General features: G+C 34.1%; 4 protein-coding genes across 7 annotated transcripts in view; 2 read left to right on the forward strand and 2 right to left on the reverse strand.

Annotated features, from left to right (window-relative positions):
* Window positions 1-2,429, forward strand: part of uif (sushi, von Willebrand factor type A, EGF and pentraxin domain-containing protein uif) — a 43,926-nt gene extending 41,497 nt beyond the window's left edge. For both annotated transcript variants that reach the window (XM_066400640.1, XM_066400643.1), the window contains 4 exons: window positions 411-642; window positions 751-1,100; window positions 1,325-1,653; window positions 1,711-2,429. In XM_066400640.1, the coding sequence (XP_066256737.1) occupies window positions 411-642; window positions 751-1,100; window positions 1,325-1,653; window positions 1,711-1,745 (946 nt within the window). In that variant the 3' untranslated portion in view covers window positions 1,746-2,429. The remainder of the gene's footprint in view (window positions 1-410; window positions 643-750; window positions 1,101-1,324; window positions 1,654-1,710) is intronic.
* Window positions 2,430-8,256: 5,827 nt separating this feature from the next.
* On the reverse strand, window positions 8,257-18,263 carry LOC136415891 (cellular tumor antigen p53). 2 transcript variants are annotated; one of them, XM_066400763.1, is made up of 9 exons: window positions 18,105-18,263; window positions 16,974-17,097; window positions 16,792-16,888; window positions 13,518-13,682; window positions 13,264-13,459; window positions 11,411-11,642; window positions 11,164-11,359; window positions 10,967-11,111; window positions 8,257-10,370 (listed from the first exon to the last, which is right to left on the reverse strand). In XM_066400763.1, exons 2-9 carry the CDS (start codon window positions 17,033-17,035, stop codon window positions 10,354-10,356), a joined length of 1,110 nt encoding a protein of 369 aa, XP_066256860.1. In that variant the 5' UTR covers window positions 17,036-17,097; window positions 18,105-18,263; the 3' UTR covers window positions 8,257-10,353. The 2 variants fall into 2 exon arrangements, with proteins under 2 accessions (XP_066256860.1, XP_066256861.1); XM_066400764.1 differs by lacking the exons at window positions 16,792-16,888; window positions 16,974-17,097; window positions 18,105-18,263 and adding an exon at window positions 15,709-15,962.
* A 230-nt stretch (window positions 18,264-18,493) lies between these two features.
* LOC136415851 (transmembrane protein 216-like) lies at window positions 18,494-19,166 on the reverse strand. The gene is made up of 2 exons (XM_066400709.1): window positions 18,762-19,166; window positions 18,494-18,704 (listed from the first exon to the last, which is right to left on the reverse strand). The coding sequence occupies exons 1-2, from the start codon at window positions 18,991-18,993 to the stop codon at window positions 18,511-18,513; spliced, it is 426 nt and encodes a 141-aa protein (XP_066256806.1). The 5' UTR covers window positions 18,994-19,166; the 3' UTR covers window positions 18,494-18,510.
* Window positions 19,167-19,317: 151 nt separating this feature from the next.
* On the forward strand, window positions 19,318-22,713 carry AIMP1 (aaRS-interacting multifunctional protein 1). Of its 2 annotated transcripts, XM_066400695.1 has the most exons (5): window positions 19,318-19,336; window positions 19,397-19,499; window positions 19,572-20,060; window positions 22,333-22,423; window positions 22,477-22,712. In XM_066400695.1, the coding sequence occupies exons 2-5, from the start codon at window positions 19,419-19,421 to the stop codon at window positions 22,671-22,673; spliced, it is 858 nt and encodes a 285-aa protein (XP_066256792.1). In that variant the 5' UTR covers window positions 19,318-19,336; window positions 19,397-19,418; the 3' UTR covers window positions 22,674-22,712. The 2 variants fall into 2 exon arrangements, with proteins under 2 accessions (XP_066256792.1, XP_066256791.1); XM_066400694.1 differs by lacking the exon at window positions 19,318-19,336 and having other exon boundaries at window positions 19,343-19,499; window positions 22,477-22,713.
* Window positions 22,714-22,766: the final 53 nt, after the last annotated feature.

Consider the following 22,766-nt stretch of genomic DNA (forward strand, 5'->3'; position numbering starts at 1 on the left):
CCTGGATCCCCTCGGAACCGCTCACAGGCATTACTTCGAGGGGTATTCAAAACTTTTCTCCTTCGTCCATTCTTGACTCGAGAACTCCTTCGTTTCATCCATACTAGTTTCGAGAACTACTTTACTTCATTCTTCCATACCTAAACTCCTCTCTCTCTTATCCATTCTTGCATTCAAAATATAATTCTTCTCTTCCATCTATCCGTGTCTCCACGCACTATCTTCAGACTATAGCTCCCCGGGAGGAAAGGAGGACATGCCTTCTCCCCCGGCTCCTTTCTAGGTCCGTCTTCTTCTAATCTGAACTAAGCTGAACTAAACTTTGCCGTTTGCAAAAAACATTCTTTCACGTAAAATTATCGGCAATTTTGATGGAGGAATTTATACTAGAACGCCTGTTTATATTCCAGAACCCAGGGTATCCAAGCCGCTTGCATAGGATGCCCCATTGGCAGAACAACCCCGAAACCAGGCTCAACGACCATCGAAGACTGTTCACTACCAGTGTGTTCGGCTGGTACTTATTTGAATGGCACTTTGAACAGCTGCATTCCTTGCAAGAGAGGGTTCTACCAACCGGAAACACAACAAACTACTTGCATTCCTTGTCCACCAAACACAAGCACGAAGAGTTCTGCTTCTGTAAGTGGTTCCAGATACAAGTCTTCCCTAGTTTAACCCCAAAAATTTCCCCATCAGGAATTTTTCAAGTAGGTTTTAATTACACCAACTCATATTCTTTTTATACAGAAATCCAAGTCTGAATGTACGAACCCATGCGAAATGAACGGTCAAGAAATGCATTGTGATCAAAACGCCTACTGTCTGTTGATCCCAGAAACCAGTGACTTCAAATGCGAATGCAAACCCGGCTTCAATGGTACCGGAAAGCACTGTATGGATGTTTGCGATGGTTACTGCGAGAATGAGGGTACCTGTGTCAAGGACGTCACTGGAGCCCCATCTTGCAGATGCATCGGCAGCTTCACAGGGAAACACTGCAGCGAGAAATCGGAATTCGCATATATCGCTGGTGGCATTGCTGCTTCTGTGATACTCATCATTTTCATTGTGTTGCTGATATGGATGATTTGCGCAAGGTTGGTACTAAGAGCTGGTGATTGAGCATTTGAAATGCAATTTGATTATCTCAAAAAATAGAGGACGTATGACAAATCCGTCTGCGTCTAATGCATTCTACTAGAGGCTCCAAATCTAATAAAAATTAGACCTCTCTCTCGCATCTGGCCCCCCATAAACGGGGTAGTTTTGTCCCTGCATTTATCTGGGTACTTTTTCTTCAGTTCTTCTGCTTTTCTTACAGGGCCAATCGACGTAAAGAACCAAAGAAACTTCTCACCCCAGCGACAGATGCCAATGGCTCCCAAGTGAACTTCTACTATGGAGCTCCAACCCCCTATGCAGAGTCCATCGCTCCCTCCCACCACTCAACATACGCTCACTATTATGACGACGAAGAGGATGGCTGGGAAATGCCCAACTTTTACAACGAAACATATATGAAAGAGAGTTTGCACAATGGCATTAACGGGGGAAAAATGAATAGTTTGGCAAGGAGCAACGCCAGTTTATACGGCACCAAGGACGACTTGTACGATAGGCTTAAGAGGCACGCCTATCCCGGCAAAAAAGGTAAAGAACCTGCAAATTGAGTAGAAGGATTTGTCTATTATAAATGTTTCGTTACAGAAAAGAGCGATAGCGACAGCGAAGCCGGTCAGTAAGGACAATTTACAAATAAAATCTGGTCATAGACATGAAAAATGCTCAAGCGAAGCACCACTTTAGTCGTAGTATACACTTAGGGCTAGTTACATATAGTATGAAGATGTGTGCCGCAGTTCAAGCAGTCATGGCGTTAGAGTGAAAACAGGTAAATTTCACTGTAAAGCCACCGAGAGGAAATTTCACACACACAAACTTCGAGATTTTCACGAATACCTGTAATTTCTTCTCAAACAGTGGAACTGAGGGCAATTACCGTCGTTTGTCACATAAAATACTGGTACTACATAATCTCAGAAGTAACTCTGTAAAAAGTACTTTTACTCTTCACTAATCTAATTACAGAAATACATCATAGTATAAGTTGTTAAAGTAATATAGTATTTATTAGGTTTCTGTACCTTTTTTACCGCCCGGTATTTGTATACATACTTGGATATACAGCGAGATCAAATGACTTATATACTCAAGAGACTTTTAGGGAAAGTTATTGTTTTTTTTTATTTCTATACATGTAATAAAGTGCTAAACGTTATTTTATTATAAAATTGTAGGAATAAGTGTGACTGGAATTCCATTGAATGGAACGGAAAGGATCGACTCTTATTTTGTTATAATTTAAATGCATGACTGAACAAATTCTATATTGTGTAAATGGAAATAAAATATGATTTAATATTAAATAGAGTTTTTATTGCATGAAAGTACGCGGAAATTGTACCAACAGCATTGTGGGGCTGTGTTTGGAACTGAAACATGGAAACGAAAAACTGTATTGTATTCGTATTAGAAATAATCATACCATGAAGATTAAATTGTATTTATCAATTATCGTTGCGCTTATACCGCATAAATCCGTCCAAAAGATGACTCCCCATACAAGAAAGTAACCTATATACAGTGAACGGCAGAAAGTACGCACCATATGGTATTTTTGTTTATTTGGATTTATCAGAAAATGTTATTCCTGGTAAAAATTTGTGCCTTCCTGCAAATTCAAAACACAGTATACAAAATTTGTATATCTCATTTCATTTGGGGGAGATTCGAAAATTATGAAAATGGCTCATGAGTAAAATACCTTTATTTTTTATTTTAGAGGAAACGTGTTACAAAAATTTGTTTGGAATAAAAATGTAAGCCCAACAATGAAGTTTTACACAAACTTTTACCAAGAATAAAATATTCTGACAAATTGAAATTTAAAAAAAAATCCCATATGGTGCGTACTTTCTGCCGGTCACTATATTTATAATATATAATCTGTTTATTTACGACCATACATAGGTCGTTCACTATAAAAATCGATATATAATTGCGGACAAAAGTATGGAAAGGTTTTACTTTTCAGTAATAATTTTTATTTTGCTTTATTAAAATAAAAGTAGAGCCATAAAATAAAATACCATTGAGCAATTTAATATTTATTACATAAATATTGCCAAAACAATTTAATATATTAAATTATCCTGCCCGCACGCCACTGGTTACACAACAGCCACTGTTTTTTGCATAAAATACGCACCGTTGCTAACTCTCAAACCCTGCAAAATTTCATTAAAATGTCTCAAGTAGTTTCGGAAATATTTAAAATATTGTAACTTTTTAAAGAAACTTTCACACCCTGTATTTCCGCAACGAATCATTTTTGGGATATAGTTTATATAACAAAATTACCTTTATTTTAGTTGTAGAATACGCTCCCGAAGTTATGTACCGTACTTAAGAAACACCCTGTATAGAAAAAAAACTTGAATATTTTTTTATAATTTTGCAGAAAAAATCCTAATATTTAGTAAAATATCCCTTTGTCTCAAGAACAACTTTACATCTTCTGGGCAACGAGTCCACAAGATTTTAAGATTTCAACAGGAACGTTCCGCCATTCATCTTAAAGCACTTACCATAAATCTTCTTCATTATGAATAATCCTTAATCGAATTTTCCGGTCTAAATATTCCCAGAGATGTTCTATAAGCTTTAAGTCAGGTGATCGGGCAGGCCATTCCAAAACATCTACGCTATTTTCCAAAAACCAATGTTTTACCACTTTTAAAGTGTTTAGGATCATTGTTTTGTTGAAATCTCCATGTTAGAAGCATCTCCTCCTCGACAAATGGCAGCATCATGTTTTCCAAAATGTCTCGGTACATGAACCGGTCCATTTTTCCAGTTATTTTAAATACTGGGTCGGTTCCACATCGAGAAAAAAATCCCTAAACCATTATTCGGCCACCTCCAAGTTTCACGGTAGGTTTCTGATATATTAATATCATATCTTTTGCCCACTGGTCTTTTGACAAATGATCTACCATCAGATTCAAATGTTTGGAATTTACTTTCATCACTCCATAACACTATGTTCCAATTTTGAGAGTTCCACAGTAAATTCCTCTGAATAAATTGAATTCTTCTGTTCCGGTTCTTTTTTGAAATTAACGGTTTTTTAACTGCAACTCTTCCGACAAGACCAACTTTGCACAGGTGTCGTCTCACAGTTCGATCACGCTTCATCAGTCACATTAACATTGTAATGTTGAGAAATTTCTTGTTTTATCTACCGAGATGATTTATGTGGGTCTGCTATAGAGATCTTTTAAATTTTTCTGTCTAAGGAATAGTTTTTCTGGAACGACCGGACTTTGGACGATTTATTGTAGTACCTAGTACTTTCAACATTTTAAATATTTTTGAGACCGCATTTTCTGACACTTCCAGGGACTTTGCTATCGCATGCTGTTTGAGGCCCTCGTTACACAAATTTACAACTCTATTCCGCAAATCTTCTGTTAGATATTTGTTTCTGCCCATTTCTAACACTCTTTGTTTTAAAGCACCAGTACGATAGAATCTTCTGGGAGGAACTAAATTTATGGGATATTCAATAAATGTGAAGGAATTAAAAAAATTCCATTCTTTTAACCAGAGCATTAACAAAAAATGTTGATAAAAACAAAATGCATGAAGATCTAAATATAAAATCTTTGGAATGTTTACTACCAAATTGTTAGTAGTAAACAAATAATCGTTGCCATTTTACCTAGGTTGTTTAAATGAAATGCGAAAAAAGAAACTTTCCATACTTTTGTCCGCCACTGTACGTCGTAAAATCACGTAATTTCATTACCAACTCTAAGCTTAAAAATACGAACATTTTTCAAGGAGGAATTCGTCTCTAGGTAAACTACAATTATGTGTATGAACTGCAACTAGTCCTTGGACCTAAGGGTAACCTACCTGTTAACATTTAATAAAATATTTAAGCTTAACATGAAGGTTAATAATGGAAATGTTAGCAGCAATGTTGGCAATAAGACGCAGTGTCGTCAAAAAGTACTCCCTTTAAAATAGTCAAAATGCCCTTTGATCTAAATTGAAAACCTAATTGAATGAGCATATAAGTACATACGTTATAACCCTTTAATGCCAATCAGTTGTGCAAAATACCCTTACTCCCACTCCTAAACCAAAAAAAACTCTTAAACCTCCAATTTCTTAACTTGAAAACTGGTTTTTGGAAAAATCAGAAAAAATAACAAATATATACACTGCGTGACATAGAAAAGAGAACACCCCGTAAAAATGATTTGATTTAAATAATTTTTGGTATGCATGTTGTTTACGCCAAAACAAATACTTCATTAAAAAGTTGAACAAATTTAATTGTTAAAAACTAAAAAAAATTTAATAATTTGTCGGTCCTCCGCGGTGTCTTTTACATTCTTGTACACGTCTAGGCATGGATCTAATGAGGTGATTGATGTCCTCTTGGGGGATCTCATTCCAGGCTAACTGGACAGCATGACACAGCATCGCTAGGGTTTGCGGGGGATGGGGTAAATTATGCAACCTTCTACCTATAATATCCCATACATGTTCGATCGGTGAGAGGTCTGGAGATCGAGGTGACCAAGGTAGCAAATTGACTGCATTTTGTTGGAAGAAGTCCATAGTCACTCTAGCCACATGTGGTCGTGCATTGTCTTGTTGGAAAACTGGATCAACAAGAGTTTCCAGATAAGGCACAAGATGAGGTTCCAGGACTTCTTGGATGTATCGCTGGGCTGTCATACTGCCTCTGACGAAAACTAAAGGTGACCTGCTACCATATGCAATGGCACCCCAAACCATTACCCCAACAGTCTGATGAACATGCCTCTGTATTGCAAACTGAGGATCCCATCTTTCACCCCGTCTCCTTCGTATTCTTGCCCGACCATCATGCATACCGAAACAGAATCTGGATTCGTCACTAAACACGATATTATCCCATTCCAGAGTCCAATGTATCCGCTCTTGGCACCACTGTAGTCGATTTTGACGATGATTTAATGTGAGGGGTAACACGAGATAGGGACGGTAGGAAATCAATCCAAAACTTCTTATGCGGCGATAAATGGTTCGTATCCCAATGGGCCTTCCATACTCAGCGAACCACTGATCCGCCAGCGTCCTCGACGAGACGAACCTATCTCTTAGGGCCATAATTCGGAGTCGGCGATCTTGGCGTTCTGTAGTTCTTCGAGGTCGTCCAGTACCTGTTCTTCTGCCTGTTTGCCCTTCTTCGAACCATCCCTGACAGCATCTCACTATAGTGTTTACACTACGGTTCAATCTAGTGGCGGTTTCCCTAAATGACAGACCAGCCTCTCGTAGACCCACTATTCGACCCCTCTCAAACTCGCTCAATTGATGAAAATTTCGCTCTATTCTGGTTCTAGGCATATCTCTACGCAGTTTCTAAGCACACTACACTCCAATAAATGTTATTTTCCAGTTGTATTGTTGATATTTTATTGCAATTTTTATATTTAAAAAAAACCTAAAATTCCGAATAACTCGTAAATACGTAGATAAATATGAGTGAAATTTTGATCGTTTCTGCTATACATATAAACAAACATGCATACCAAAAACTATTTAAATTAAACCATTTTTACGGGGTGTTCTCTTTTCTATGTCACGCAGTATATAAACTCTTGCGCATTCGCCACATTTTTTTCGTTTTTTTCCTGCTAATTCTAACCAAAAAATGATTTTTAAAATTTCAAAATGGAACAACTTTTTTTCAGAATGGGTAGCAGGCCCAGTTTTTTTCTAATAATGTTAATTTTTATGGCAAATCTAAGCGTATATAAAATGTGTCGCTTTTTAAGCTGCGCCATATTGAAAAATGCAAAAAACTTTTTTTCGCATTTTTTTCAATACCTAATTCAATATAAAATGTAATAAATAAATGCTATTGTATTGTAAAAAATGCATTAAATGCCTAAAAAAATCGAAAATTTTTCGAAAAACTAGTTTTCAAGTTAAAAATTATAATTGAGATGACGATTTAAGGATTTTTTTGGTCTAGGAGATGAGGGTAAAGGTATTTTGCACAACTGATTAGCGTTAAAGGGTTATAACGTATGTACTTATATGCTCATTCAATTAGGTTTTCAATTTAGATCAAAGGGCATTTTGACTATCTTAATGAGGGGTACTCTTTGTCCATTTGCAAATTACGCTTTCCCCATTCCGCCATTTTACTTAATTATGACGATTAAGTTTACTTAAATATCATCCAATTTTTCGCCGTATTCTATCAAACTTCCCGTTTTAATAGTGATTTTTTTACCATAATCTGATCTTCAATAACGCAAAATCGATCCTGATCTAAACATCGAAGTGAAGATACCGGTCAGAGTGACTCACCTCAATTCGTTAGTCTTTTTCAGAAGCATATTAAACCTTATGCGGTCCTTCTCCTTTATACACAATCCCTTCGTTTCCATTTGAACTAATGATAATACAGTTATATGGCTATTTCACCTTACTTTGTAATATCTGAACATGAATCATCGTCTATTGTATGTGCCAAAATGACGAATATTAAGTTTAGCCGTATCAGCAGATAATTACTATAAAAGGCAGAACCATGTAAACCAAAAGTTAAGTTATAAGTTGACATTCAAACTAGATGTAGTTGTTGTAAAAGAATCTTGTATCGCTCTAATGAATAAAGTTTTAATTTTTTTAAAACATTCATTCCACGATCAGAAATATAATTATACCTATACATATAAGTTTGAGTAATATTCGATTTTTTTAAGGAATTCTAGTAAAATAACGCAAATGTGTTCATTTCGATACTGATTCTTTACGCCTCTAAGAGTTTGTGAGGTACTTCATTAAAATTTGAGGTATGTGTGTGAAATGTGTCTGACAACTCTTGCGCAATATCACGTCTCAATTGGTACTGAAAGACTACAGATTGATAGTTCCTTTAGACATAATTTCTTGGGAAAAATAAATGTATCAACTGTATATAACTTTTAAACCGTTCTTCTAACTCTTTTGAAGTTTTGAGATCATTTCTGATTGGGAGATACTCTGTATACCAAATAACACGAGAAAAATAAATGCAAAATTCAATAATTTTGATTTTTTGAAATAATATTCTTATGACGAGGGATGGAGGTTTTAAACAAAACTAGCACTAATAATAATTATTTCTTTTTTACTGAATAATAAATGTAATAAGTATTTCCACTGGAAAAGGTATAAAAAATATATAACCTATAAACGATCACTTATTGCAATGTAAAAAATGTCAATAACTAGTAATTACGGACACTTCCTGCAATATTTTCATCGCAACTAAACATACTTTTTTAACTTTGTTGCAAGAGCCTACTTTTACCAACTGAAAGCGCCGTATCGCTCACTTGAAAGTTTTCATTTCAAAATTGTAATTATAGCACATATACTTCATGACGTTTTGGTGACATATTTTTTGTTGATTGTATATTATTATATATACTATTGAAACAAAGAAATTCTAATAGAAGTAAGTTGATGTAGAGATGGCTCTGTACCCGCCCCCCACAAATTAAATTCGAGTTGAACATGATACTTTGTCCATAGCTTCCTGTCCACAACTACTAAGTACTAAAAACAGCACAGAAAAATTGATTTTCTACTTCTTTTTTTGCGTCATATTACGAATTTTAAAATTCATATCCAAAGAATTCTTGTATTAAGATTGTAATAAAAATTTAAATTATATTTCTTTTAATTACACCCTGTAGAGCCGTGAACAAACTAGGCTTGTGAATATCTTGTCAAGCCCAATTTAAGTCAAAACTCAGTACTTAATCCCTCTTTTGCATTTTCTTTGATCATAATAAAAACAGTCTTTATTATGAACCTAAAAAGTGTTTGGAATAGCGAAATCTTCCAAAGTTTACAGCTCGCATTTCGCCTTGAGATATCCATGGCTCAATCTATAAAATAGTACTTTCATCTTATAACGTAAGTATCTATAACGGGAATGTATTTGAACTTAATACCTTAACAATAACCAAATGCCACAATAGTCTGCTCTTTACAATATGTAAAACTACGTCAGTCTCAATATTATGTAGAGTACATTTTTACTTCAAATTCATTATGCTAGGTCGAGGAAATTTTACACTGAAATGGCACACAGAGAGACAGGATAGAATCAGAAAATGTAAATTTAAAAACTTACCGCTGTGTATTTATATATAATAAAATTAGTTAGTCCTGACAGTGGTTCTGTAAAAAGGTGTTCCAACGACGTACAATCAAAATAATCTCAAAGTCAGAGTTAAAGACGATGCACGATCTCGAACTCTCCGATACGTTCAAATAACTAATAGCAAATTCCATTGATATATATACTAAAGAAATCCTGTCTCTTTTTATACACGAATTCTATACTAAATTTACCTATGGAGTTTGCCATTAGGTATATTGCGCTAAAGTTAATGCACAATAAAACGCGCATGGAGCAGTATGAAATAACGAAAACTATTAATAGGAATCAGAAAATAATAATATAAATTATGCCAGTTGGTGCATATGATTAGGAGAGTTAAAGACATGATGAAGTTTAATGCGCGACAATGCAACATGGTAGTCAAAACCCCAACTCAAATAAGCCATTTTTGCAAGGTACTATTTTGTTCAGTCACCTTTATACCTACAGGATACCAAAGTCGTAACTAAAACTAACAAACGTATCAACAACGGCAATGAATTTGCGCTTCAAATTAGCATTAATTTCAAAAGAAGATAAAATGTTAACTTGTACCTTAAACTAACGACTAATTTTGCAATTGCTATTAACTTATTTTTAATTTAAATCAGTATACGTAGAGGCAATGTCGATTCTTACTTTTGAAATTCACGCCGATTTGTAATTCAAAATGGTGGCCGTTATCGTTACTTTACATGTTGAATAATTTTAGTGACTAATGACGTAATTAACATATCATAACCGAGACTGGACTTCCTTAATCCTAGCTAGCTATCACAAAAATGGACAAAACATTCTTAAGGAAGGTGAAAGTCCCTTCAAAATTATTGCACCCTCCGTAACAAGTCTTATCGATAGTAATAACTGCGTAAAGTAAAACTAAGAAACGTGCTAAGAATAAAAACCTTCAGTGCATAGAATGAAGGATAAATATAGTAAACACTTAAAAATAACAAGGCAGAACAAGCTCGTTATAATACAAGCAGAACTAAGTAAAAATAAAACTTATATATGGCTAAAACATGTATGCAACACATGCTTAAATGTTAGCGTCATGGCATTCATTGCAACGCAACCCCTGAAATGAGAAAAACATAAAATTGCTAAATTTAATAAAAAACTACAACTTGAAAACTGTGTTGCCAGCTTTCATTTGATTTTAATGTAATGTAGTTGTATAACATAACATGTACCTTCAAAATTACGTCCAGAGTCGGACGGACATTTTCCTTACAAAAAACAGACGAGGCATTTTTCTAAAAAAGACTAAGACGTAAAAATTGGCAATTCAATTTTTGCCAAAAGTTTGGTAAAATTTAATGGAGGTAATATAGGTCATTAAGTAAACACAACTCTGAAAATAATCTAAGTCAACCGCTTGGAAGTTTCAGCCCTGAAAAATGCAAAAACTGCCATAATTTCAAATTTGAATACTTCGAAATCAGTTGATAATTAGAATAGACCATGCCACATGATATACTGCTAAAATTTCAAGATCAATCAATAAATTAAATAAAATACACGGCGATCACGACATTCGATCTAGTGGAATTTCTTTTTGCTTGCAAAATTTTACCAGAAGTTGGATTTTCACGACTCCTTGATGATGACATCATTTATAAAATATCTATATATAACTATTACGTACAACAAATCATTAGAATACGAACTCACGCTTCAAATCCTCTAATTCATGTAGAGTTTTCTTAATTCGTTCACTCGTGTCAGGTTGATCTTGGGCAAGATACAATTGACTTTGATGAACATCTTCAGCGTATGTAAGAATTTTGAGAAAACTCTGTTTTCCGATGCAGGACAGCTGAAATCACAATAAATCAGAGTACAATTAATGCAATAAAACATTAACTCACATTTATCTTGTAAGTCTTATCGTCTTGAGGCGTCAATTTACTCCCCTGAGTCGAGTGTTGATCCACCTTCCTCTTTTTGCCCTTAGGAGGACTGGTGTGATTACTTTTTCCTGCTTCTTTCTCTTCTTTTTCCTTGTCTCTCTTAGGACAGGCGCAGATGCGAACGTTCAGCGCCTTCCGTCCCAAAACTCTACTCCTGAAATCGTCCATTATTATCGTCTAGTAAAACAGATTACTGACACTTCACTCTTCATTCTCCAACGTGAAGATAACTTCAAGCGTGCGACGATTCATTCCGGGTATGGGGCAGGAACTTTTGCACACAAAAAATAAGTATTCCCGTACAGATTCACTGCCAGCTTGAGGACTACCCATCGGTAATATGACACTCAGTCGTTGCTTCTCTTTAGCGTCTCCCAAATAGTACGCCGCTTGGTTGGTGCATCGGATGACGTGTTGGCGGACATGATCAGCGATATCTGTTGAAGATGAAAGATAGTTATCTGTGAATAGTTACTTAAAATCGCGCGACATAATATTTTTCAGACCAACATTCTGTAATTAACTATAATTTTTAGGCCATAAGCAGTCACCATATTCCGTTTATTATATTTATAGAATATTTTCAGAGATTTTGTAATACCTAACAATATACAGTCGAATCTCCGTAACTCGAATTTTAAAAGATCGCAAAATTACTTCGACTTAAGGAGATTTCGAATTAAAGAGAAAAGAGTGGATAATAAAACAGATAATATTTATTGCATTATATATGCAAATATGTGATTTAAAAAAATATATAACATACTGGACTAAATAAAACATGTAAATCTATACATATGTATTTTTATATGTATGTTCACAAAAAACATAATAATATACATAGAGTATTTTTCACGAATCAGTGCAGTTACATTATAGTTAAAAAATGGCTACTTTTGTTATAATGTTGTCACATTAGATTTTTTCATATTGCCTTTAAATAAGCACATTACACTTCTGACTTTTTCTATATTTAAATATTTACAATGTGAAACGTATATATATATATATATATATATATATAAAACTCTAATCTAGTTATTAAAAATATACATTTTTAATAACTAGATAGAGAACTATCACTATCTTCTAATTTGCGAGAGAAACAAGAAAGTACACAAAATTCACTAACTTCTGCACTTCGAGGTCAACAACAGGATACATTTTATATGACAATTAACAACGTTGGAAATTGTTGCCAACCTTACGCTTCTAAATATAACTAAGAAATGTATCAATTATAATTAACAAATTTACAGAGATTTTTGTATAAAACAAAATTCATGTGGTAACGTTTATCACCATTTATGACGTAACTGCACTGATTCGTGAAAAATACTGTATGTATGTAATTACACATTATATGATCACTTTTTAAAGTAATCGGTTATTAAGTGTTGGTGTACTGCATTTTTCTCATAGTCTAACTCATAAAATTTCTTTAGTTTACCAAGTAATTGAAATATATCATCTGTCGGATTTTCAATCATACTAAAAAAAATTGGAGTGTTTTAAATGCATTTGACGTTTTGTGACGGGAAGGTTTCTTCCTGGGAATATCATCAGTGTCGCTTTCATCGGTTATTTCTTAATGCTCATCCTGGCTACTAATACTAGCAACTATTTCTTCATCTGTAGAAATCTTGCTGGTAATAAGGTCATCATCAATATTCACAAACTCATCTATGGATGTCACGTGATCGCGTTGAATAATTCTACACTTCTGTTAAACATATCTTCAAAACTTGAGGTCATTTGTTGTTCCTGGATTATTTTTTCGATTGCTAGGCTTCGAGTTACAGAGAGTTTCTAGTTAGGGAAATTCGAGTTAAAGGAGTTAAAATGCAATACAATTAGATAAAACGTACAGGGGAAAATAATAAATTTCGAATTATAGATGTTCGAGTTATGGAGATACGGCTGTATATAGCGGCCCATTAAAAATAAAAGTTATTGTCATTGATATAATTTGCGACACTCATCAACTCAAATAGCTGTTGGCTTGGCAAAATATAGGGAATCATTTTACATATACTTTGTATATCTTCCATAACCTACCTTTATTCGTATTATCCGAATGATGATCGTGCTGATAACATCTGCAAACTGGGTTTGCAGCATAATTTTGGGCAGAATATTGTGGTGTTATCCTTATGAATAACTTGTCGTTAGGTTTCTTTGGAGTCTTTAAGGTAATATCAATAGGAAACGGCTGCATCATATCCATATAAACTTTATTCAATGGAACAGAGTACTGAAAGTTAAATAATTTTTCAGAATTTAACTTTCACAAGACAAGGAAAATAACGTACCACCCAAGGATTTTTTGAATTGTAGATAGGTAGAACGGAGACTTCAAAACCGTACGGTCCTCCATAGTCTTCATTGGAGAGGACGTCGGTGGCCAGAATCGGTAAAAGGAGGCGCTGGTGGGTAGGTTGAAACTTTACGTCATGAACAGGCATAGTGTTTTCATCCTAGAACCATAATTTTTCTAAAAGGTGTTCATATAAACTAGAAATCAACTTTTACTAGAAAAAGTCGGCACTGATATTCCTACGACAGAAGGTTTCTAATACAAAAACTTACTTTAATTAATCTAAAACATGCAGTAACAACATTTAACTGTTCGTTCTAGAATTATTGCTATTGAGAGACCTGCGAAATATGGTCTGGAGCTTCCTGAGAATGTCGAGACATTTAAAAGATTAACATTTTATGCGATGCTCTCGACCGGAGGTCAAATCATGTGTTCTGTTATGCTAATCAAGAGAACATGTTAACATGGAAAAAGAAAATAAAATAAGTTATTTTTTCTTTGAATCTGATTGAATATCTTGTATTGAAGCGTTGTTTGGTTGCTTGATTAAAATAATGCTGGCAAATATACATAGAGCTTATGGCAAGTGAAAATGACTTAGACTTACGGTAAAAACATAGTGAAGCATCGCACCTCGCCAAGAATTGAACAGTGCCGCTGATTAACATAGTGAAGAAGTTTGCATCGCCGTTTATCGTAGTTCATTTGATGAGTTTATTACGAGCAGAGAGGTAGTAAAAATGTTGTTTGACTCAAATAGTAATAGTGACTCTCCAAATATTTTGATATGGTGGCTATTATTAATAATTATACTTTGTTTATGCTACATTTGGTCTGATTCCTCAAACAGTACCACACATTCCGTTCCTCTACTTTCAACGTACAGTGGGTCTTTTCATCGGACCGAACATATGGGGTACTACTGGTTAAACGCAACGTGCACTGTTGCCGTATAGAAGAAGAGGGCGGTTAAGAGAACTAATCATAGAACAAGTTTCAAGCACTTCGCCGCAGGAAAACAAAATATTTTGTTCCCCGTTTTATGGCGATGTGAGAGGCGAGGTGCGATTTTTAGTGAACAACTTCAATTTCTTCGCACTCATATAATTCTATTGTTTTGATTTACCATCGCCAGGCAGCGAGGTGAACATCGAGATGCAGTGGCGAAGTGTGATGCATCACACTGTTTTTACCTTTAGAAAAGACTTAGACCAACTGATGTTCGAGATGAACAGCTCATATTGAATATTATTATTATTTAACACAAAAATTTCCAAGAAAGTCCACGTTAAACTTAATTCTGGACAGCAAAAGGAGTATTGGAAAGATATTAGAAAATCATGTGAAACCTCTTAGTGATGAAATATTGTTCAATACCATGACACAGTTGAAAGCAGAAAGATAACGAAATCATGATGCGTTCATTAAATGCGCTCGAGTACTGAAACCTGAGTCTGAATCAGAAATAACCGTCGCAGTACCAGTAAACAGTATTACTCATAAACTTGTAAATAATTAAACAATGCTGGGCGATTAATTTTCAAAGTGGCTTGAAACCGTGAAAATCGTAAATGATACAATAATCTGATGTGTTGGAACGAAAAGAAAATGGCTCGTTTTTGAAACATATGATAACAGGTGACGAAAAATAGATCGTCTACAACAATGTCGTACGTAAACGATCTTGGACCAACCTTAATGAATCAGCTCAAAAGATCTCAAAAGCGAAGATTCACCAAAGAAAAGTTACGTTATCCGTTTGGTGGGATAAACAAAGGTGTCGTCAACTGGATAAATTGACTAACAAAATCAAGAAAACGTGCCCAGGGTCGTACCTGCCAAAAATTGCAACAACTTGTATGGGATCCATCTTAATACCCAGCCTTAGCACCATTAGATTATCATCTGTTTCAATTGCGGTAAAATGCCCCTTATGGAAAAACTTTCGAGACTGATGAAGATGTAAAAACGTACTTGAACTAGTTTTTTGCCGAAAAGAATCTAATTTTTACGAGCGTGGTGTCATGAAATTGCCCCAAAATGGAAAAACGTTATTGAACAAAATGGGTAAAATACATAATTTAATAGTCATAATTTTTAGGGAAAATATTGTCTCTGATTTACATTGCAAAAAACACAATTACTTTGTAAACAATCCAATATAAAGCATATGACAAACTTACCATGTTTAAAATTCCCATTATGGTAAATAATCAACTTTTCCACTTAAAAAACCTAAAAGGGCCTTTGGTTAGCAAGAACACAGGAAAATATCACTATCGCGCACTTGTTTAATTTTAAACTTATTGACTAAACAAAATAATAAATACGTAAATAATATATATTACTCCACTACTGCGTATGTATCACAAATAAATCTCAGAAAAAACGATCATCACAATATGCTACACCTTTCAGTTGAAAGGAATTAAACGAACTGATCAGAACCTGACGAGTAAGGGCGGAAAAATATGTTAAAATAATATTGATGCATGACGTTCTGATTCAAGTCTGAACCTGCATATTTCTATAAAGATTCGTTTATGGTTCGGCGAAACGAAAGTGGTGAATCAGCCCTCGACATTAGTAATTCAAGTTTGAAGAGGCCCCGGATTCCGGGAGCTTTTGTTAAACATGATTCATTTTATTACGGTCAGAACAGCAACGTTGTGAGATTTTGTCTTTAAATGTACGAATTACAGTTGACACCATAAAAAGGAACCATATAAAATATTGTAACGTAACATTATAATATTATCATATTAGTTTAACATTTTCAATTACGGTATTAAGATATAGACAAATCTCCGGTATATCTATATGAATTGAACGTACTTTAGTACCTAAGTAAAGTATGGAAGCAAATTTATCAAACCGGAACAAACCTCACAATTGTTTATCAATTTTGCTACATAAAATAAATTACCATGAATTACACAACAATTACTGTGGAAACTAGGAAGTTCGTGTAAACAATTTAATAACGTGACAAACAGAAAACGAGTATAGACAAAAAAGTTATCTTCTATTCATCATAGAAAAATAACTAAGATGCCATTACTTGATAATGAAAATTTAATTAAAAGTAAATATCTATTTGACAAACTGGTTTAGGTAGACAATAAGCTTTTGAGACTATATGGTTTTACTCCAAAAATAGCACCGGAAAAAGATAAACTATAAATCTTTAACTAACAAATAACCAGAAATAATCTAGAATATATATAGGTACTATTTTATATATATCTACATTGTACTATACTGACCTGCATGGGAGGAGCATTGTGCATTGGCGATGTGAATGAAGAATTGTGATCAAAAATCTCATTGTAGTCTAAGAGCATAGCAAAATTCTGAGAACCCCTACATATGGTACAATACAATTATTACAGGGTGAATGAAAATGTGAATAAAATCAATTAAAAATTCCATATCAATACCAACTTACACATCTTGAATGAGTTGGTTCTCAACTTCAGGATCAAAAAGCTCCGACAATGGCAAGGACATCCTTAGGTTGGACAGCTCAAAGAGTTGAAGTGCAAAGCTGTAAGTGTGAGCAGGGAAGAAATCTAAAAATTAAAACAAGCCCCCTTAAGTAATTGAAGTAGCTATTTTTAGTTATATAAAGTTTTAAACTCGGTTTTAAGTGTATGTTAATAGGAATTCCTGAACGAATCCCCAACTTATGTATATATTTTTTTCAAATTGTTATTGTTGTTAAGCCTGCATAATTCTCTTATTTGTCGGTAAAAATGTTGGTTAAGTAAAGTAATTGAAGATAAATTTAGCAGGCTTTTTAACTGAAAATTAACTTCTAGAAAAGCATATTGAGGAAAAATATTCTAGGATATATCAAACCAATCTTATACTTCTAAGTGATAGCCAAACTCTTTAGAAACATCAAAGTTCTTTTTTAAACACCTTGTGTTTTGGAAACAAAGAAATTTTGAGCATATGTTTAGGTTGTTTGTTTACGAGATGTTTATGAGAATATTTTTTCTTATTTTATCCCAAAAGATATCCCCTCAAATTTGTGTAATATGTTTAGGAAACACCCTGCATGATCATTAATTACAAAGTATTTTTAATGGAGTGTGTTTCAAAAGTTCTGGAAACAGCCAGATATCTCTCGATTAAACATTATTTGACACATATTTACTGCAGGATATTCTCAACAGGGAGATTGCAATTTTCGACAACTGTGTCATTTGATGGATTTTCTTTATGGTAAACTTGATAGATGAATGAAATTCTCGGTACAATTTAGTGCCCTTGGTAAGTATTTACATGTGAGGTATCTACAAATTCATAAACCTGATATATCCATACCCCAAGATAAAGATTACACAATATACAATAGGATTGAATAATGTTTATTTGATTTTAGATATAAATAAACCTCTAAAAGAGAATATTGAGGGAGCTTATAAAAAGAGGACATTTCTGTTTAACCCAAAAGCTCCCAATCGTAGAGCTATTTCCAAGGCATGTTTCCTAGGGGAAGTCCTTTGTTATTATTTTTGTTATCTCGTCTGTGGGCTTATTCGTGCGATTTTCCGAAAAATACCTGACTTACCTGGAAACTGGGTACTTAAATTTTCCCATAAACAAATTAATTACCGTTGTAACTATAGAGTCAACTCCCAGAACATCACCCAACAAAATCCGATTTCCTTACAACTCAAAAAAATGGAAACACTTGTTGAATGACTCATCACACCAACGATGTTATTGGAAAAGCGTCGCCGGTCGAACACCGGTCAGCAAATTGTCAGTGTCAACTTCTAAGATTAAATGTAAATAATGTAATTTATGTATACAATACAGGTTCGAGTCACTTTCTTAACAAATAAAAATGGAATTTAAAGACTTTTTTTAGCTACTTTATTTACATATTCATGCTCGTATTTTACTGTAGTCCTCCACCCATCTGTCTTTTAAAACTAATTCTTAAAAATGACTTACAAAACCATACTCTTACATTAATAATAATCTGGAACTTTGCAACAAGGGAAAAGACACAACACTCCTGTAATAATCTCTATGACACAGAGACCTAGCTGGATAGAACAAATGATGTACTCAAACCGCAGAACTTCACTCTGTAATATCATCAGATATATCACTCCCACTACAGAGGGAATAGTTAGCAATATTGCTACCACAATAAGCCATTCTAGAAGGTTCAAAAATGAATAATGGATCTTTAAAAGTTAAAAAATACAAATCTTACTTTTCTCTGTTAAATTTCCTCGTCTAGCTAGAATAATTCTCAGTATTTCTACCCCACACACTGCCATCAACACTCCAAAATCGGTATTGAAATGATGGAGCTCCGGAAAATTCAGGTATTTGGCCACGTTAATTCCAATTTCGCATACGGCGAATAATCCGAAATAATACGAATTTAAATATAAAAGGACTTCAAACGTGAGAGAAGTGTTAATTCTACAGTTGTCGGTCATTTTTGTTATGTTTGTGTTGAAATTTTCATCATAAACAGGGAAATAACGGCGAAATGTTAAAAATCAATATTCAAATAAACGGGAAACATGCGCGCCAAATCGATTCAGTTGAAATGTCAGGTAAAAATTAACAAAATAATGTTTTCCTTGTTATATGCCTCAATATGTATAGGATAGAGTGAAATATATACTGTCTGCTTAAAAAACCAACGTCAAACCTAACCAATAATTGTCAAATTCGCATCACAGTAATTCTACAGATCCCCTCGACCAAAAACCTGCTGTTCCTTACTCCAGATTCCAACCCAACTGATTTAAGATTTTCCAAATATTTAGAAATATTGTACGTCATGATATATTTTCAATTTCCTAGAATTTTTCTTAATATTTCAACATTTTTCAGACAACCGAAATCATTTTTCATAATGTCTGAGGCCCCATCTATAGAGAAGATTAAAAGAAATGCCCAGGAGGCCAAAGACACTATTACTTCCCTAAAAAACGAGGTGATTACCATTATTAATTTTTATAAAATGCTTTATCAATCGCCATAAAAATAAATAAAATGTGATTTGCAGCTGCATTTCATAAATAAAGAATACAACAACATACTGGTCAGGCAACTGAAAGAAGAAAATGCAAAACTCCTTATTGCAGTGGAAGAAGCGAAAAAAAAAATCGTACAATTAGAAGTCAGCAATGGAGTCAAACAGATCCCACTTCCACATAACATCCAGCTAGCTACTGCTGTGAAAGAACCAATAATACCAACTCAACATCCAAAGGAGCAATCTTCAGCAGAATCAAAACCTAAGAATGAAAAGAAGCCAAAAGCTCCAAAACAGGCTCCGACTGAGTTACCCATAGACATAGGTCGCCTAGATCTGAGAATTGGAAAGGTAGTGGATGTTCGAAGACATCCTGATGCTGACTCTCTTTATGTATTGACGATAGAGTGTGGAGAAGATAAACCGAGAACTGTATGTTCTGGGTTAGTAAAACATGTTCCATTAGATCAGTTGCAAGACCGAGTTGTTATGGTTTTATGCAATTTGAAACCTGTAAAGGTAGGTATAATTGAGTACCTAAAGGCCAAATCATTAATGTTTGTTAACTTTAACTGCAAGCTAATTTGAATTTAGGACATTGAAAAACTAACACCAAAGATTGATTTTGTAATGTTCATTTTGAAAGGAACACCTATCAGCTAACAACTAATTCGCTAATGAAGTGTTTTTCAAAAAAAGTTAAAACTTAATTAACAGTTTAAGCAAGGATAGCTATATGAAAAACTTCCACAATTGACTGAGAGATATTGACTAGTGGTTACTCTTGACTGTAACTTCACATGCAATTTAGCAAGACATTGAAGAATCAACAATAAGGAAACTAGCTTGATGTGAAAGTTAATAACACATCAATAGTTTGGACCCAAAAGTTTTGGATTTAATCTTGAAAACTTCTTAAAAATATATCATTTTTTATTGGTATTTTGGAAACCATACATAATTTGACATCTTTTCTAATTTAAACTTCTGTTGTATTGATCTGCTAAATGAGCTGAATGTAAAACCCTCTCTAAATGAACTATGACCTTTAACAACTAAATGTTTGGGCATTTGATAAATTTATTCAATCGTTCTCATCATCATTTCTCAATGCTCACCCAGTTTTTTGGAAAATCCACTTAAATATTATTGTTATTTTATATGTTAAAGTACCCTTTTTACCCCTTTAGATCATAATGAGATAAAGGTCTTGATGTTTAACCGTTCCACTTTCAAAGTTTTTTTTGTTTTATTTAGAACATTTTAGTGTTCAAAAGAGCATATTTAGATACAAGAAATGCTAATTGACACCACTCATCATAAATTAAAATTCCATGGTATTGAAAAGGGACACCCTAGCCAAGCCAAAGACGGTCTTATTGCGAAGTTGAAAAATAGTGGGAATTCTTATTGTGTGTTATGGGTATTAATGACATGAAATGTCATTAATACCCATGTGGTATTAATGACATGAAATGTCATTAATACCACGTGACACAAATTCTTACTCTCATTGGCGTAAACAGAAATAACGAATCATAAAAAAGTCAAATTTGAATTTTATTCAATGCCGAAAAACATGAAACTAACGAATAACACATCAACAAAAGTTTGCAAACTGATGCTGGCGATTCCATGTGCCTGTTTTCCAAGCGGCAGTAATTACGAAGAAGTAACTGGATTAACAAAGTTTATGATTCACCTGTAATAGTTAATACACAGATTCAGATACGTATTGTTCAAGGTAACGAAGATCAAAAACCACATAAAAGTTAGAAAATTCCCAAAAAAGTTAAGATATAACTTACCCGGAAAAGAGGTACTCGAATTTTCCCATAAAGAAGTTGATTACTGTTATAATTACCACCAATTTCAACTACTTGTTGAACGACTTGTCTCCGAAGATATCCGAAAAAGGTTGCTGACACCAACCGACCAACTGTCAACGTCAATTGTCATTAAATATTAACTTGTAGATGTGTTTTAATGGTATATTATGCACCAAGGTTGTAAAATACGTTATTATAACCCCAATATTAGGTTTAAATTCCGAAGCGCAAAGCTGACGGATTTAAGACGTAAGGATGGTATGTGTTTTACAACCACGGTGTATATACGTTTTCAACGTAAGCACTTGTCCCTTTACGCCTCATTAAGATGTGTGTCAAAGAGTTGAGATAACTAATTTTTTTATTACACACCTCAATGAATAGTGTAATATCATGGAATATTAATTTACGATGGCCGAGTTTAAAACATGTAAAATAACAGTGACATTTGGGTAAACTTTTAAAAATCTGGAAATACTCGTAACAGGGAAAACAGGTGGATAGGTCGCAATGGACCAATAAGATGGCCCGCGGGATAATCGGGTCTAAATCCATGTGATGTTTATCTGTGGGGTTATATGAAAAATTCGGTGTTAAAAACTGAAATTCGCACAGTGGCGTCAACGAATAGAAAATGCCACAAAAATAATTCGAAAAAAAAAGATATCTTCTAACAGCATGTATAGAGTCGTTAATAAGGCAAACGACAATTTAGGTAAAATGAAATTACGATAATTTTGAATACCTTTTGTAACTAGTTCTAGAGTGAATAATTAAAAGTTTTTTATTTATTAAAACTTTTATATGCGCATGTTTTGATTAGTTTTTTGAGGTTTATGTCTATTAAAAGGAAAACCCCTACTTAAGATTTATTCTATACATAAAAACTATAGAATTTTTTAACATATAGTTATTGCGGTTCGTATTTTTATTCTGACAGTGAAATTTATTTTCATGTTCAGATGCGCGGAATAACCTCTGAAGCAATGGTTATGTGTGCTAGCAGCGAGCAAGGAGTAGAGGTACTGATACCTCCACCTAACTCCCAATCAGGTTAGTTAACTTCAAATCTGCAATTCCACTTTACATATAAACCCGTTTTGAAGGGGAGTTAGTCCATTGCGATGGCTACACCAGGCAACCTGATGCCGTGATGAACCCCAAAAAAAAGATATTTGAGACCGTCGCTCCAGATTTGCATACAAATGCCAATTTAGAGGCTTGTTACAAGGGAGTGCCTTTCAGTCTACCTGGAAAAGGCACATTCCATTCAAAAACGTTGAAGAACGTACCTGTTAAGTAGTTATATAGTAATGCTCGGAGTTTCAGTTGATATGTATTTATTTTCTACACCCAAATAAAATCATGCTTGATTTGGAAACAAATCTATATATTA

This window comes from Euwallacea similis, chromosome 21, assembly GCF_039881205.1.
Source record: "Euwallacea similis isolate ESF13 chromosome 21, ESF131.1, whole genome shotgun sequence".
NCBI lineage: Eukaryota > Metazoa > Arthropoda > Insecta > Coleoptera > Curculionidae > Euwallacea > Euwallacea similis.